Genomic DNA, 18,303 nt, shown 5'->3' on the forward strand with positions numbered 1-18,303 from the left:
GAAGTTGGACAAGGCTGAGTAGAAGGTCCTGTGCTGTACATGGGTCAGAGCAATCCCAGGCACAAGTACAGGCTGGGAGGAGAATGGACTGAGGGCAGCCCTGAGGGGAAGGACTTGGGGGCACTGGGGAACAAGAAGCTCAACATGAGCTGTTGATGTGCACTCACAGGCCAGAAAGCCAAACATGTCCTAGGCTGCATCCAAAGCAGAGAGGGGATTCTGCCCTTCTGCTCTGCTCTCATGAGACCCCACCTGGAGTGCTGCATCCAGCTCTGAGGTCTCCAACATAAGAAGGATCTGTTGGATTGAGTTCAGAGAAGGCCACGAAGATGATCAGAAGTCTGGAGCTACTCTTCTGTGAAGACAGACAGAGACCTGGTGTTTTTCAGCCTGGAGAAGAGAAGGCTCTGGGGACACCTTAGAGCAACCTTCTAGTACCTAAAGGGGGCTACAGCAGAGCTGGAGAGGGACTTCTTGACAAGGGCATGTAGTGATAGGGCAAGGAGAAATGGCTCTAAACTGAAAAGAGAGTAGGGTTAAATTGGATATTTGGAAGAAATTCTTCCCTGTGAGGATCACTGGCACAAAGAAGTTGTGGCTGCCCCATTGCTGGAAGTGTTGAAGGCCAGGTTGGATGGAGCTTTGAGCAACCTGGTCTAGCGGAAAGTGTGCCTATGGCATGGGGGATCTTAACTAGTTGATATTTGAGGTTCCTTCTGACACAAACATTGTATGATTTAATGATTGCACAGATTTGGTGGCGGGATCATAGAATCAACCAGGTTGGAAAAGACCTCCGAGATCATCAAGTCCAACCCTTGATCCAACACTGCCATGGTTACCAGAGCATGGCACTGATGCCACATCCAGTCTTATCTTAAAAACCTCCAGGGATGGTGAATCCACCACCTCCCTGGGCAGCTCATTCCAATGTCTGATTACTCTCTCTGTAAAAATTTTTTTCCTACTACTCAACCTAAACCTCCTCTGGCACAGCTTAAGACTGTGCCCTCTTATCCTACTGCTGGTTGCCTGGAAGACCTGTAGCCCCACCTGGCTACAACCTCCTTTCAGGGAGTTGTAGAGAGTGATGAGGTCTCCCCTGAGCCTCCTCCAGGCTGAACAACCCCAGCTCCCTCAGCCTCTCTTCACAGGACTTGTGCTCGAGTCCCTTCACCAGCCTTGTTGCTCTTCTCTGGACCTGCTCCAGCACCTCAATATCCTTCCTGAACTGAGGGGCCCAGAACTGGACACAGCACTCCAGGTGTGGCCTCACCAGCGCTGAGTACAGGGGAAGAATCACTTCCCTGGACCTGCTGCCGCGCTGCTTCTGATCCAGGCCAGAATGCCATTGGCCTTCTTGGCCCCCTGGGCACACTGCTGGCTCATGTTCAGCTTCCTGTCAATCCTCTGGACAATCTCCAGTTGATAGCTTGCCAGTTGTATTTCTTAAGACTTCAGTTTTCATACTTGTCCTCAAAAACACAGAGTCTTCAAAGCTGCCTGTTTGCCAGATCCAGCACAGCTGCTCCAGGTGGTGCATTTACAGCCATTCAAGCTGTATCTGACTGCAGTGGCAGATGGCTGGAGCCTTCTCTCTTGCAATAGGTCTGGGCTTACTAAGCGTGCATCGATCTGTGCATCTGCGCATGGTTAGATCTGACAATTCCAGAAGTGTTGGATTGACTCAACATGCACACAAGTATTCAGTGTGCTGGCAACTCCTCTGTTCCTGAGCTGCCTCTAAGGAAAGTGGCTGCTGGACTGTGGTTTGCTGCAGTAGCTGTGACTGTTCATGTTTTGGTTGCAGACTTACCTGGAGACACTGCGGATTTTTTACAGTGATTCTCTAGGTTATGTGTCAGTCTAGGTCAGGAGCAAGGATGTTAGATGTCAGATATAAAATGTTAGATACCAGGCAGAATGAAGAGAGCTGCTACAGCTGCCACTCTGCTGAATCTAGCTCAAAATCCGTTTCTGAGTTTGTGCAGGAAATGAGTGTGTCTGGAACTTGGTTATGTGGTTTTGGAGGCTGGGGCCAGGGTAGTTGTTCTGAGGATTTGCAAATGTTCTGTGTTCACTCTTAGTGTTAAGTAAGTCAACCTGTACTAGATTGTCAGCTAAAGATTCATTAACAGTCTGAGAAAATGATGAAGTGAAAGTCCAGTTCAGTGTTCTTTGTCCAAACTTCCACTTTTTCTATTTACATGCAAGTTTGCACTGTACAGTTACAGCTGCTGATGACATATAAGATTTTTGAAGCCACAATAAATTAGAGCTATTTTATCAATGGTAGTTGATTTGGTTAAATGGTTTGGTTTGGGGGATTTTTTTTTTACTTCTACCGTTGAAAAGATGATTTTTAATATTTCTTGTAATTGCACCAATTTCTTAATGTAATTAGGTAGTGATTCATGAAGACTTCATTCAGTCCTGTTTCGATCGTCTAAAAGCCTCCTATGATACTTTATGTGTGTTGGATGGAGATAAAGACAGTATAAATTGTGCAAGACAAGAAGCAATACGGATGGTGAGAGTGTTGACTGTTTTAAGAGAATATATAAACGAATGTGACAGTGATTACCATGAAGAGAGAACTATTCTACCTATGTCAAGGTATGTGTGAAAAAGCAGTATTGTGATTTTGATTTTTGTTAAACTAAAACATTACTAATAGCTTTGTGATTTTTGCATTCTAAAAGGTTTCTTTTCAGGGAATGGTATTTACAGAGTTTCAGAATTCCATTTTCTTTTTTAATACATGAAACTATATTTTAAAAAAATTAATTTGAAAGATCAGGCAAATACAGATATACATGGAAGGGACAGCAGACCTGAGAGTAAACCTGTTGTGCTGGTGTTCTGTTCTTTAACTAGCACAATGTACCTTGATGCTCAATTGTTTTGGATATAGTTCTGTTTTCAGATAATTACTTAAAAGCAATACTGTTCTTTACATTAGCATCGTCAAAGCTTTGTTTTTCATATTCCTGTTTTACAAAAAACATGTCAATGTATATTTTCACCTTCCATAGTTGTTTACAGAGATCTTTTATCTTACTTTGCAAGCCTAAATTTGGGATTATTTCTAAGGGAAATAGTCTGTGTAAGTTCCTCATAAGAGGGGGAAGAAGAAAACGGTACCTTGAAGTATATTTATTTTCTGTGCACCTTCACTCTTCTTGTATTTGTCCTTCAATGAAAACTCAGCTTGAATCCTTGCTCTCTTCCTTAACTTTGTCTTTGGTATAAAGAAAAAGCAAACACTTAAATCCAGTGTTGTGTAGATGTTCATAAGCAAAATATTTCCTGAGAGAGGAGAAAAAAGCAGAACAGAAAACTGTTTAAATGTTCCACTGTTAATAGTTGCTCTCTGTGGGAAGAAAGCCTCAAAAGTACATCAGGAATACACTGTGATTGCTATAGATTTATGATAAAACTAAAATATTTTTAGACATGGTAGGGGTTTGTCATCCCTTATTTTAAATGCCCTTTGCTGTTTCTTCATGGTGTGTCAGTAATTTGCAGTGTTCCTACAGCTTTTTTATTGTATTTGTTGATTGATTGATTAGTCCTAACGAAGTTCTCTTGTTCGTTATGGGTGCATCTTTTTTTATATGGGCTGCTTGTTTGATTAGACTAATCTTTCAGAGGCCTTGTTAGCAAGGAGCTTTCTGAGGAGTTTTTTCTTTTTGTTGCATGGGATTATTTTGTTGGGCTTATCTGGGCACATCTTTCCTAATGAGCTCCCTGCCATTGTGGGAAGTGTGATCACTGCTAATGTGAAACTGTTTCTTCCTTTTTTGATCCCTTTCAATTTTATTGTTTTTTTAGTAATTGTGATTTTAAAAATTGGAATTCTAATGTAAAACTTTTAACAGCTTTTGACAGAAGTCATTAACACTTTGTGACCTAAAGGCCTTTTCTGATCTTAGGGTATTTAAAAGCAAAGCTGAGTTGCTTTGCTAAAAGAGCAAAATGTCGTTGCCAGTCTGATTGATCTTTGCCCATTTTGGTCAGGAAGTTGCTAGACAGAGAAAAGATCTAAACTTTATAAGAGAATTCTAAAATTTCTGTTGATGTTCGTAACCTGACTGTAAATTTGACCATATGATTAACTTACTTGTGCCAAGTTTGGCTTCTTGAAAGATTCTGTGTGTATTGTTTGCATAGTTGCTGGGGCCTTCACAAAATCTCATGCTGGAGAATATCATCATACATAAAGATTTGATGTTGAAATACCTGCAACACAAAATACAGCAGGGAAAAGAATCTATTTCATGAGGGCAAAAATAACTTTTTCTGGTGTGTTTATTTTCAGAGCTTTCCGTGGTAAACATATCACCCTGGTAGTTCGTTTTCCCAACCAAGGCCGACAGGTGGAAGATTTGGACATTTGGTCCCACACAAACGACACCATTGGCCAAGTGCGGCGTTGCATCCTCAACCGCATCAAAGCCAACAGTGCACACACGAAAGTGGAGCTGTTCATTGGTGGGGAGCTGGTGGACCCTGCAGATGACAGAAAACTCATTGGGCAGCTGAACCTCAAAGACAAAACGGTGAGTGTTGCAGGCTGATTATTTACCTCAGTTCAGATGTTGCTTCCCTTTTGTAAATGCTTGAAAAGTACCGTGCACAGGATCACTTATTCTTGTGAAATAGTTCCATTCTTCCTCCTTGTATTATGCCATTAACATGATATCAGGTGCTTATTTAATAAGGAATCTTAATTTATGCATGGTAATAAAACTATTATTGTGTTTTTCAGCTAATTACGGCTAAGCTCACACAGATAAATTCTAATATGCCCTCAAGTCCAGATAGTTCTTCTGACTCTTCAACTGGTTCTCCGGGCAACCACGGCAATCACTACAGTGATGGGCCAAATCCAGAAGTTGAAAGCTGTTTGCCTGGAGTGGTAAGCTTATTCTGAAATTAGCAGTTTAAGTGCATTTTTTCTTATACTTTGTCTTTAACTAGGAATTTTAATGTGTGAGTTTTTTTTAAAATTTGCTTTTTTTAAGATCATGTCGCTGCATCCTCGGTACATCTCTTTTCTTTGGCAAGTTGCAGACCTGGGCAGTAGCCTAAATATGCCACCCCTTAGAGATGGAGCTCGTGTTCTAATGAAGCTCATGCCACCAGGTAAAACTTAATTTTATCCTTTTTTTATCTTGTAATATCCTCTATAATAATTTCTCGCCTGTTATAGAAAAATGAAGATAGGGGAATATTTTCTACTTTCTGGTAATTTATTGATATTATAATTCATGACTGATCCTGATTAGGACTATAAATGTTTTCCCAAATAGTTCTTTCTTCTCTGCTATATCAAGTTGCATAGCTTACCGTTGGTATTGGGGTTCAATGCCACAGTGCAGTGAAAATGGGGAGAAGTATTATATTCTGAAATGATTTTGTAGCACTGCTTTAACAGGATCACTTTTGACTGTAATAATCATTGCAGAACACTTCATAGTCTGATGTTATCTGTAGCTTTTTGCAACTGTTCTGATACACTTAAAACTTTTCAGATTTATATTTGTAAATAGTACTGGCTTTTTGTGGAGTAGTTTTGTTACAAAACACTTACAAGTCGTGTTTTTATTGCAGATAACACTACAGTTGAGAAACTAAGAGCTATTTGTTTAGATCACGCAAAGCTTGGGGAAAGCAGCCTTAGTCCATCCCTTGATTCGCTATTCTTTGGTCCTTCTGCCTCACAAGTGCTGTACCTAACAGAGGTTTGTGATGCTTTGCCTGTTCTTTAAAAATCTTTAGCTCTCCCTGTGGCAGTCCTTTCTGTAATGTTATAGAAGTCTAAGATCAAGTTCTGGTTTGAAATTAGCAATCAAAAGTACTTAACAATTTACTGGAATAAACATGTGTATGACCAGTGCTGTCAAAAGCATTGTTTAAGTAGTATTCCTACATATTCTCATGTTCAGTATCTATATCCAAGCTGGTGCATTGCTGTTAGTTAACTCTGTATTTTGTTCTACAGGTAGTTTATGCCTTGTTAATGCCTGCCAGTGCACCCCTGGGAGAAGATGCCAGTGACTTCCAATACAACTTCTTAAAAAGTGGGGGTTTGCCTCTTGTGTTGAGCATGCTGACCAGAAATAACTTCCTGCCAAACGCAGATATGGAAACTCGGAGGGGTGCCTACCTTAACGCTCTGAAAATAGCCAAACTGTTGCTAACAGCCATTGGATATGGCCACGTTCGGGCTGTGGCAGAAGCTTGTCAGCCAGTTGTGGAAGGCACAAGTACAATTTCACCGGTAATATGAACCTTCCTTCCTGCAAATACCAATGTGCTCTGGTTTTTATGTTGTCTGCAGCAACTTCTCTCCACTCTTCATTGACAGTCTGTTCTTTGAGTGCATTGCATGCCAAGAACTCCTGTTACTTTCAGATAATGTTGTCTAAAAAAGAGATGAACTTGCTAAAAGAATCCTGTTTCTTTGTGACTATAAAAAGTTAGTGTGAGATGCACTTGCTCTATATGTGATTTTCAGTGGTTTGCATGATTGTCAGTGCAGGTAACTTTTAATTTCTAAGTACATTATCCCATAAATTCAGTTCACAAAAAGAATTCTGATTCTTTTGAGCTGCTGAGTCTATTGAAGGATGTGCCTCTGAATTTCTTGTATCTATTAGAGCAGAAACCAACAGAACTGATGTTGAGTCATGCCAGCCCTTTGTCTACATACAGACAAGTCTTTGGATTGCTACAGTCCTAATTCTGAGTGTTGTTTGTAGAAGATTCTTGCAGAGAACAGTTTAGGTACATTGCAAAGTGAAGTGCTGATGGCTGAAAGGTGTCCTACCCTAGGATTTCTCAGAGTTAGAAAGGGAAAAGTCTGACACAGGTATTCTGAACTGTGATCTCACATGTCTGTAGTAGATTTTATGGGTATTTAATATGGCAGGTTAGTTTTTGTACATCTAGACAAGTATGTTCTGGGTCAAGGTTTTATTTGTGTCCTCTTACAGTAGATGGACAGCATAGAGCCCAAAAAGTAAAATTTGCTGCTGTTTGTCTTGGACATTTGCTTCACAAGCATTCCAGCTATTTAGCTATTTTTTTTTGCTTTTTGTGAGGTTCCATCCCAAATAGTTGCTTGAGCTCTCAGCCTGTACTCAAGAATACATAGAGTCCCACTTCAAGGTACTTTATTCCACAGTATTGACTAAGATCCATCTCTGAAGCAGACAAGTACATTCCCCTTAAGTCTGAAAAATAAATATCCATTATGGTTAGCTACATCTCTTGGAAGATACATGATTAATTCTTTTTCCAGAGGTGAAGATCTCTTTTCATGTCTCGTATTAGAATATAACAGAAACATCTTAAAGCAGACACGTTTGCCACTCTATCCTTCGTTCTGTTTAAATGAGTAAGTTTTACTGCCCTCACAACATAATAATTTCTTACAACAATTATTTAAAAGGTAGTTTGGAACACAGATATCATCATTTGAGTCTTGAAGTACTGTTTAAAATATATTTATGCTGACTACTTAAGAGGTAGTAGCATTTGTCCATGATTGCTGGCATTCACTGTTTGGTGTTGCAAACATCTAACTTAATAATATTAACTGATTTGTTGGAACAAACATGGTTATTCTTGCTGTCATCATCATCCTGTTTGAAGGACTTTGATATTTTTTGTTATTGCTGCAACACCAACAAGTTTACACCTTGGAATGGAGGTGAGATTTGTTAATAACTTTCATCTGCCTTATCTAAAGCCTAAGTACCAAAGCGTAGCTTTCTGTCTTGGCTTTCCATCAGTACTTGAGAGAAATGAGGTAACCAGGGTTATGTGTCTGCAGTCTTTCAGTTATCAGTCTGTTGCTGTCACTAGTACCTTTTAAATTTTTACTTTTTTCTTCCTTGTTTTCATAGAAGGTGGAATTAAAAACATTGTCAAACACAGTATTCTGAACTTGGTTTGTCCCATGTATATTGTGGTTGATCACTTCCAGCCCGCTTCCAATAATTAATTGACTGTGGAAGCTCTCTTAGTCTTTGGTGGGGGTTCTGTAATTTTGCTCCCTAAATCAACTGTCCTAGTGAAGCTGACAAAGCAAGGAGTGTGATCAGAGGCAGGTGTTACACAGCAACTTCACAGTGTGTCTTTTGAGCAGCATTTGAGGTGGCTTTTTTGAATGAAATGGTACAGAGAAAATGAAGGAACTCTTTTGTTGAAGAAGTTTTAGCTTGTAACCACAGCCCACAGTCTTTTGTTTGTCTGTGAGAAGGAAACAACTGTTTCAGATTTGAACTGTCAAAACTGTGAAGCTCTTGCAGCCCAGGGAGAGGGAACTGTATGCTCAAACCAATACAGAAAAGATAAAAACTTGTCTTGCTACTATTTTGTTATGGAAATACCATAGAAAAAGTGGAGGGATAATTCGGAACAGAATTCTTCAGTAGTGCTCTAACTCAGATGTTTAAAATGTACTTCAGTATAATGAAGACTGTAACCATGTACTGTCTGGACACTATTACCTAATCCAGAGGGAGAGCCAATTGTTTTACCAAACCCTTTCTTTCCTACATCAACAGAAAAGGAAGGAGGTGTAACTGTAAACATTCTGTTATGAATAATCTTGATCAGTAATCTGATCAATAAACAACCTTCCAAACCTAATAAATTTTGAGCAAGTGCCTCTCCTCTTAACTGCTTGTACTCTGTGATCATACACTGCAGCATAAAGTGTCTTCAAATGTGATATCTGTTTGAAAATGAGATTTATCTTGGTGTTTGCAGATTCTGTAAGTAGTTTTCCTTCCACGATCTTGCATACTTCTGCCAAACCTTTCCAAGTAACTTTAGATCTTCATATCTTTTTGCTTTTTTTCCCTATGTAAAAGTAAGTATAAGAAGTACTTTCTTCCAGATAAACCAGGCTACGCATGACCAGGCAGTGGTGCTACAAAATGCCCTACAAAACATTCCTAATCCAACTTCAGAATGCATGCTAAGAAATGTAGCAATACGTCTTGCACAGCAAATATCTGATGAGGTTGGTGAATTCCTTTCTCTTTCACCTTTTTTCCTATAGCATTTTTCCTCTTTTTTTATTCCTTAAATTTATTGCATTATAAAACATGGATTTTCCTTTTAAAATTTCATGAAACATTTTAGGTAGTCTTCATATGATTCAATAAGCTATTAATTAAAAGTATTTCTTTGTTTCCATATGCATAATGAAATTTGGTGTCTAATACCATAAAGAGGCTTTAGTGAAGAGGGAGGTTCTGAACAAGCTCTTTAATGGATTGTGAATATTGTTATCCTTAGATCAGGACTTTAGAAAATGGATGTAATAGATTTAAAGAAGTTAACGGGTATTTTGAAAACACTTTTTGTGACACTTTCTTCTTTTTTTGGTCTTCTCTGTTTTGGTTTCTGAGTAACACTCTCTTCCTGAGGAGAAAAACAGAAAGGGGAAGGGAAGTTTAAAGTATTGAGCATGATTTTTAAATGCTGAGAGATAAAAGTCTCAAATCCTTGCCAATGTATCTTTATATATTGAAAATGGATTAATGTTGCAAGTGAGAAATTGGGTTGTGGACCTCAGCAGTGTTAAAGAATGTGCTTTGAAAATGTAATAGTCTTATCCATATGGTATGGCCAAACCCTATTTAGATGTGGAATCATGAGTCAGTGAATAAATATATTAGTGAATTCTGCTGAAATCGGCAGAAGCTGAAATCAGAACTGCTGTAACTTCCTCTTCCACAGTGCATTGGGTCCCTTCCAGTGTGGAAGCAGTGAAGATGGTGTTTCTGTGCTATATAGCACAACTGCAAAACCATCTCCAAAACATTTCTGAGGTATCTAGGTAGAAGTAGCCTTGTATGATCATCTTGGTGTTGAAAAGGGCACTATCCCTGCAGAACAAAGGGCTGTGTGTAAGGAAAGCACAATGTACTAGACTGCAAGGCTGACCCATCTGCCTTAGATCAGTGGTGGTGTTGCATCTGTACCTGAAATCAGCCAGTTGAACTCAATTTAATTAAACTACTTCCATAGAAGAAATGTCTTTTGAGGCAAGGTATGAAGCAAGTTTTTTAATTGTGCCTTTGTCTTTCCTGGAGGATTTCTAATAAGTAAATACATTATTTTTCTTTCACCAGGCATGTCAAAGCAAACAAAAGCTGAATTTCTTTAACAGTATTGCTGTTAAAGTTTTATTTGCATATTTCTGGTATTATGAAAACTGCTGTAGATCTAAATTTCATATGTATCACAGTTTGCCTTTAAAAGGTTTTTTCTTTCTCTTTTTCATGTTTTGATGTTCCATCCAAAAGACTGACTCTTTTTAACTGTCCTCACAGTTTTTTAAAAAATAAATCCAACATGATTTCCATAGGCCAGAGAGAAGACTACTGCAGAGAAAGAAATCTTTCACGTTTTTTAAAAATGTTGATACTTGAAGATTTTAAAACTCCAGTGAGATAAAAAAACACCCCCGTTACTTTTCTTGTGATGCTGTTGCTCTAAGGTTGCTTAGCTTGTGACAAAGATGAAATGCCTGTTACTTTTCTTGTAACTCCAGATGATGTTCATATCAGTACACAAATGGACATTGTTCAGGTTTCCTAATGCAGAGAGCTTAGTAGTTCAGCCTCCCTTTTTTATTAAGTCTGAACATTAGAAATATGGAACTTGACATTTTTGAGAACTGTCTGCCATCTGCTTTTAGAGGTTGCCTAGTTTTTGGACAGTTCTACGTAGAATACAGACCTTGGCTGTGTTTTGTGTTGTTTTTTAAAGTTGATGCAAACTATAAATAGTAAGTTGTAGTATGTTTTGTAATGTGTAGAAGCTATTGGTGCTAACTCAGTCCATGCACGAAATACTGAAGAGTGATTCTGCATTCATAAGATGCATGAGCTGTGTTTTTATTAACGTTAAAACTTGTATATCTTAAATGTAGAACAGTCCCTTTATATAATGATCACATACTTTATAAGTGTCAATTTGTGGAGCTAGCTATCAGCCAGCACAATGAATACCATGATAGGAAAAACCCTGAAATAAGTTTCTGCATTGCTTAAGAGGCTGGCTGCCTTCCAGATCCATGTTTGGTGGTTTCTTGGGGTTTTTTCCCAAATTGAGAAATTCAGCATTGAATTTGGTAGTTTCTGCTAAACCTTACTCAGTATCAGAATCCTACTTGCTGTTAAAAAATGAAATTTTATTTAAGTGAAGTACAAATATTTTTCAAGATACATCATCTCTCTTTTTTCTATTTAAAGCAGCATTTATTAAATTTTGAAATTTTAATGCGTTAAATTTTCTATAAAATTCATTTGTGAGAATTTGGACGCCACAGTAATGTTATTTGCAGCTGCATTCTAATGTTGCTTTGGTTTATTTCTCTCTTTTTTTCAGGCTTCAAAATACATCCCTGATATCTGTGTTATCAGGGCAGTACAAAAAATTGTCTGGGCATCAGGCTGTGGGTCAGTTCAGCTGGTTTTCAGCTCAAATGAGGAAATTAGTAAAATCTATGAAAAGGTAAGAATTCCTAAGTAACTGCTTTTTTGTAAAACTGTTCATTTGTTTATAAAAGAGTCTGTTGACCACGTCAGGCTTAGGGTGTGATGAGCTTTTTGGTGGGTATACCCTGGTGGTGATATATTTCAGAGTTCAGTACAGGTTTTTGTCATACCACAGTTTGATGTTCTATTCCAGATTACTTTTCTCAGTAACTGTTTAACTGTAGCTTCAATCTGGTGTCAGTTCAGAAGTGCACCAGTTCTGTAAGCTGCTGTAACATGCTTTCAACCCAGTTAGATTCTGTATCTAAATAAGGAATAAGTATTTCTCGCAATGCTAGTTTTTCTAGTCTTCAAACTTAAAAGGTCTGTTCTACAAAAGCTGATTTAACACATATGTGCTGTCTAGAATGAAAACCAAGAGCTAATTTATGTGAAACTAGCACTGGAAAAAAATTAATTGCTAATCCTGTATGACCTTTTTCTTTTTATTGGGTAGATGTGTAAAACATCTTGATGGTTTCACACATGGTTTGCACACATAGTTTGGAGTTGGGGGTTATGCATCAGTGCAGTATCCCACACTTTGTGTGTAATGTTGTTTACAGTTACAGGAAATAGTAATATATATTTTGACAGTGATTTTTTAAAAACTATCTTTTTGTTCTCTGAGCATCTTCTCTTGTTCATCTTAAAAAAATCATGTTTAGGACTTGTCAATGCTTGTCTAAGAGCAGAAAAGAAAGGAATCTGTAAGGGGGCTTTATTCTTGGAGGATTAGCTGCTGTGCTTAAGTGATCAGTCAGAAGAAGAACATTTACATCAGCAAAATGCAACACCTTTCCATTTACCTCACGTAGTGGTATGGTGGCTTCTGCTTCTATTGCTGTGAGCATGACTTCTTCATTAAATAAATTGGGGCTTTGGGGGTTTTTTAGGTGATAAACTGGCATATAAAACATGGTTTCGTTAGTGTGACAGTCCAAGCACACAAACATATGCTCTGGTATCTACACATATGATGTTTTAAGAACAGCAGTGCACTGGAGAAAATACACCTGAAAGAAAATAAAGCTAAGTGTGCTTTTCTAACATTTTTCTGGCTAAAAATTTTGCAGTTAAGTTCTGGTAAAATTACTTTGAAAGCAGTCATCCTCCAAAGGATTTTATGGGTTTTCTGTTTGGTTTTTTGTTTTATTTATTCTTATTGACACTTATATGGACATTTTTGATAAATGGCAGCTGCATTTGGTTTATGCTAGGCAAAAGGGGAATAAAAATTGAAGGGAAAAATTTGAAATTAAAAAGAGGAAGAAACTGCAGAGGTAATAAGAAGGAGGGATAAGGTACTCTTTGCTAGTGTAACATAAAAAAGAGGAAAGTATCCTGGAAATAGAGGAACATCATGGAAGAAAGGTCACATTCCTATTTTAAGAGAATTGTGTTTGCTTATAGATGACAGGAAGTAACTTTTATGATGGTTTTATAAATATTGAATATACTGATGGCTTTTAGAGGAAAAAGTATTTTAAGGAAAATGCTTTCAGTTTCCTAAGTTAGAACCACTAAACGTTAGACTTTAACTCATAGGTCCTAGAAGTATTTTGCTAAGTGTGTGGAATAGAGATTTATCATTAAATGTTAGTTTAAGAACAAAAGCAGACTCATTTTTGTGGAATCAAGAATGACATGTCAGGATTCCTGAAAACATCAAAGACTGCAATGGGAAATTATTTTTTTAAGAGGCATTTCAGACTAGTACCATCAAGAATGACTTCTGAAAGAATGTTGAGCACCTAAAGAAGCTTCTGAACTTAACTGGTGAATTGAATTAAACTTTAAAGCCCAATTAAATTATTTTGAGAGCATAACTTGTATGGAGTCTCTTCTGCCTCCTGCCTCCAAAAGTTCTGGTGTGAGAATCCTCTCTGTGGCTGAAGATGACTTTTTGCAGCTACCAGTGGTGTCCAACTGCCTTTGCCTCATTAGCTCAGAGAAGGATCCTGGACACCAGAAATACTCCAGATGTGCTACTTGGACAGACCCCTCAGCTCCTGGTGCCTGAGTGTAGGGAAGTACTTCCCTGAGTAAAAATGCACTTTGCTGTTTTCCTGGAGCCCTGCAGCCCTTTTGAACAGGGGGCAGTGCAGAGCAGGTGCAATCCTGAACTTGTTGAAAGCACCTCTGTTTGCTTTAGGATCTTGAGCTGTGTCAGTGACCACATCCTCCCACTGCAGTGTGGTGACTGTCTCTGATTTTTTAGCTGCTGTGCAAAGACTAAGTAGTGTTTGTTGCCAGACTGAGGCATCCTTTGGCCTGTTCACAATTAATTCTCTTTCCTGTGTTGCAATCCCTTCTTTCTGCCTACTTAATCTTGATGCCTTCCCACATATAAAACAAATAATTAATGCCTCTAGTTAATGTTGCTAACCTGCATGATTTATAAATGGTGAATGGAGACCTGCTCACATTCAGTTTCTTCAGAACTTCTTGAAGATAATTACTTTTAGGTGGAGGAGAGGGCTTGCCATTATTCTCGAAGTATTTATTTTGGAGAAATGTACCAAAATCAACTCACTTGATTCAAGTGTTCAGTTAAAGGAGTAACTTCTGTGCCCATTAGCAATAATATTACTTTCTATTTCAAAAATCACCACACAGCTATGTTTGAAATTTGGTTCAGCTCTCTCATGTTTCTGAAAAATAGTGATGAATAAATTCTAGCAGTATTAAGAAGCTTTTGGTGAAATAAGTTGTGAGTGTCAAAGCCTTGTAAAACTGGATTTAATGATGAATTATAAAGCACTATAGCCTTTCTGTGCTTAAGTAGTAACTGTTTTCCATGCTTTACACTCCATGTTCTGAGTATTAAAAAAAAGCAGAAGAAAAGAAAACCAAAGAAACTCCCAGATACAAACCAACAAACAACTCCAACAGTACTAACTGATGAAACTTCTGCTTGCAAGCTTCCTATTTAACTTCTGGCTCCTTCAGTTCATGCTTGGAATCCTCCTTTGAGAAGCACAGTACTGGAAGTTCAAGTCATCCTACATAGTGCTTTGACTCAGATCTGAGTGGAGTGCATAAAATACTTGGCAATGATAATCACTTAGTGTACAAATTTGTGGTTTGTGTTTGTATTTAGTGGATATACCTTGGAGCCAGTTGGGTATCTTGGGATTTTTTTCTATACCCACTTTGTGCACTCTTGTTTGTTTTCACAGACAAATGCAGGAAATGAACCAGACCTAGAAGATGAACAAGTTTGCTGTGAAGCACTGGAGGTGATGACCCTGTGTTTTGCTTTGATTCCAACGGCCCTGGATGCACTCAGTAAAGAAAAGGCTTGGCAGACGTTTATCATTGATTTACTGCTGCACTGTCACAGCAAGTAAGTTTTGATTTTTTTTTTAATCACATCTACTGTTTTACAATTCAAAATTCATATGAAGCCTAAATGCAAAGCAGTGACTTCTTATTTAAGTGATTTTTCTCTGCAGCTGTCTTAATTATTGTTTAGCACTGTAAATCTAATTTGGATACCTGTTCTAAATATCAATCCCATTTTCTTTGTACTCATAAGGAGGATATTGTCAAGCTGGATGGATGGGTGTCTGATAATGTGCTACTGATGGCTTTAGAACAAATTATTTGTGGTGCTCTCAGATGAATGGGGTCAGAATTTCAGCACCGTGTTTTGGAGTTTTGACTTTTCTAGATAAACAGGTTGAAAATTCTTAGATTCCGGAATATTCACCATAACAAAAGGATCATCAGAGTATCTCTTTACAATGAACAATTTGCACACATTGGTGAAACTGTGGAATGTTACCAGAATACCACAAACTTTATTAGTTTTCAGCCTCTTGTCTAGGGTGTTGAATTTTCAGTTTCACTGAACCTTGCTAGTATCACTTATTGTTTGGAAAAATAGTTCATGTGTCAGTACAAGAAGCTACCACTGAGCTCTTTTCTTTCATATGCTCGTAAATGTTGTGATACATATGATAATCTCATTTAGAGTAGTGCATCTCTTCATTATTAAATGATAGAATAGCATAAACATGATAGAAACAGGAGACTGCTCGTGATTGAAGATGGAGAAATTGAACTAAATTGCTAAAAAGTTCCTCTTCTGAATTAATGCGGAAACAAATTAATGTTTGCAGAGAGAGAAAATTTAGCAAATACCAGACAGAATTCTGAATATCTTTCCATTTTCAACTATTGTTCTCTAATCTCCTAAGCTCAGTCAGAGAACAATGTGAGCAAAAATACACATGTGAGAAAATGCACCATAAAAGAGAAGGAAGATGATCAAGTTCAGATCTCACAAATAGGATCTTTCTGGAAAAGATCAGATGGATTGCTTGTTTTTCAGAGATTGAGATTGGGACTTTTGCTGTTTCTTCAGAGCATAACCATTGAGAAACAGTGCAGCATGTTTGGTATTAAATACTAGAGCTGTTCTTCCTCTCCAGGGTAATTGATTTTCTAATGGTGTTAATGCAAGACTGGCTTAGTCAACAGTGGATTGTTGAACAGTTAGTCCTAAATAATCGTGGAACCCAGAAGTATTCCACTGATCTCTGCAAAGTGCTCAGTGCAAAGTGCTTATTTATTTGTGGCCCAAATAAATAAAAATTCTGTGTGCCAGTGTAAAGCCATGCTCCTTAGACCTATTGAAGAGACTGATTTCTGTTAACTAAGCAGAAATCTGTGTCCTGGAGCTTTCAGTAGGACAGGATTCAGGTTGCCTGCCTTGAGGAGGGAGGTGCTTGACCTCCAGCTGTTTCACTGGGTGATTGTGAGTTCATCTTGCAGCTCGTGTGCTGTGTGCCAGCTCTGTGCTGTTGTCCTGTGTCTGATATAGCATGGGAGGCCTGTGTTTAGGCAGCAGCTTCCCACTCATGATTCTTTAAGAACTCTTAGATTGTTGTAGCCTCACAAAAATATAATACTTGCTTTCAAATAGTGCATACTCCTCAGAGGTATGTGTTTGCTAGGTCACATTTCTCACTTTAGGAAAATGCCACCTTTATCTATTTCATTCTGCATCTACATGCATGGACCTCAGGACTGTCTGTGTGATGTGTCCAAAGCAATTGAAGGATTGTATCTTAAAATAAACTTGTGTGAGAAGTTCTATGAAAACGTCAGCTCAGCAGTGGGGTCCCATGAAATGTCAGTTATTGTTCAGAACAAAACAGAGCTCCCCCACTCCATGGTCCTCTGCAACTTGGAGCAGTGGAGGAGAACTTGTAAAGATCAGAGAAGGGTGACAAGGGAGATCAAAGCTCTGAAATTACTTCCATCTGAGGAACAGCTGAATAGCTGGGGGCACTTCATATTGGAGGAGAGATAAATGGTGGGAGGAGAATACCACAGAGACCCTTAAAATCAGAAGTAGCAAAGGGAGAACAAATAGAGAACATTATTTCTTTGTGTAAGACCTTCTTGAGCAAAACATTTAAGCAGTGTAAACCTTCAGTTTGGAAATGGTTTGAGGGGTTCTTTCATGAACTTGTCCAGTGAAGGCTATGAAATACTGCTTTTGGTAGTCTTCCTGAACCACAAATTGTTAGAAGCAGAGAGAAGATTCTGGAGAAGTGTTACTGCATCTTCATCCTTCTTGTGCACTTTCCTTTGTGGCTGATAACAGAGATGGGGTGCTCAGCCAGGTGCATCTTTGCTCTGACCTCAAGGTCATTCTTGTGTATCTTTGAAACACAGTTAACCAGACATGAAAGAGCTCTCAAGGGAATGGGATTCTTTGGTGTGCTTTCCACACTGACCTCCTGGGCAGAGAACAACGACAGCCACACCAGACACTGCAAAATCCAGTTTTTCATATGTTGAGTTACTTTCATAAAGCATGGCATTCATGTGTAGTCTCTTCCCACACAAGCAGAGTTGTTCCTAACAGATTTTAAAAGACATAATGCTCAGACAATTGATCTTACAGCTTGAAAGAATAGGATTTGCCTTAAATATGTTTTTTACTGCAGCTTATCCATTCCTGTGATTAGATTAAGTTCTGAGATGGAAAATTTCCTTTAATTAAAACTTGAATTTTCAGGAGGGTCATCTTTTTTCTTACTAATGATAAATTTTGATCACTTCAGAGATGCTCAGCAAATGCTGAGATGCTGTAGTGGTACATAAGAGCAGTTTTACTGTGGTAGTTCGGTTTGTCCGTCGGGTACAACTGGTGCTTGATTAGAAAGAAAGAGTTATTTAGTGTTGCAAATTGCTTGTTGTGTTATGCAATATTTGCTGGCATTTGCAAAGGTGTAATGGTTGGGTGCTTCCAAGTTTCTTTTACCTTTAAATATTTGATTTGTGGAACAGGTTTTGTAATAGTAATTCATGTCTGAAATTTCACTTCAAGGAGGAACAATATGATGGGCCGTGAATAATTAAAATATTCCCATTTCTTACATTATGTTCAGCTTTAGGAAATGACATTAAGCAGATAAGCGCAAATTTATTTTTTTTAATGTCCTGTTTGGATAAGGAGATTGAATTTAATGTTTCTATTAAATGCTTTCCAGAACTGTTCGTCAGATGGCACAGGAACAATTCTTTTTAATGGCTACCAGGTGTTGCATGGGACAGAGACCTCTCCTGTTCTTCATTACCCTGCTGTTTACTGTTCTAGGGGTAAGTTTTTAGAGATAAAGGCTTCAGTACAACGTGAAGTAACAGGAGAAAATATCTGCAAGAAAAGACAAATTGCTATTGGCAGCAGTCACTAAAATAGAGATTCCTTTTGACC

At 38.2% G+C, this 18,303-nt stretch overlaps 1 protein-coding gene across 5 annotated transcripts in view; it reads left to right on the plus strand.

Annotated features, from left to right (window-relative positions):
- USP9X (ubiquitin specific peptidase 9 X-linked) overlaps nucleotides 1-18,303 on the plus strand; it is a 101,056-nt gene that overhangs the window by 58,268 nt on the left and 24,485 nt on the right. For 4 of the 5 annotated variants that reach the window (XM_064646885.1, XM_064646887.1, XM_064646888.1 and 1 more), the window contains exons 18-27: nucleotides 2,405-2,616; nucleotides 4,322-4,562; nucleotides 4,772-4,921; nucleotides 5,028-5,148; nucleotides 5,617-5,747; nucleotides 6,008-6,286; nucleotides 8,915-9,040; nucleotides 11,419-11,544; nucleotides 14,750-14,916; nucleotides 18,080-18,188. In XM_064646885.1, coding sequence (XP_064502955.1) covers nucleotides 2,405-2,616; nucleotides 4,322-4,562; nucleotides 4,772-4,921; nucleotides 5,028-5,148; nucleotides 5,617-5,747; nucleotides 6,008-6,286; nucleotides 8,915-9,040; nucleotides 11,419-11,544; nucleotides 14,750-14,916; nucleotides 18,080-18,188 — 1,662 coding nt within the window. The remainder of the gene's footprint in view (nucleotides 1-2,404; nucleotides 2,617-4,321; nucleotides 4,563-4,771; nucleotides 4,922-5,027; nucleotides 5,149-5,616; nucleotides 5,748-6,007; nucleotides 6,287-8,914; nucleotides 9,041-11,418; nucleotides 11,545-14,749; nucleotides 14,917-18,079; nucleotides 18,189-18,303) is intronic. The other variant, XM_064646890.1, reaches the window with a different exon arrangement.

Source organism: Pseudopipra pipra, chromosome 2, assembly GCF_036250125.1.
Source record: "Pseudopipra pipra isolate bDixPip1 chromosome 2, bDixPip1.hap1, whole genome shotgun sequence".
NCBI lineage: Eukaryota > Metazoa > Chordata > Aves > Passeriformes > Pipridae > Pseudopipra > Pseudopipra pipra.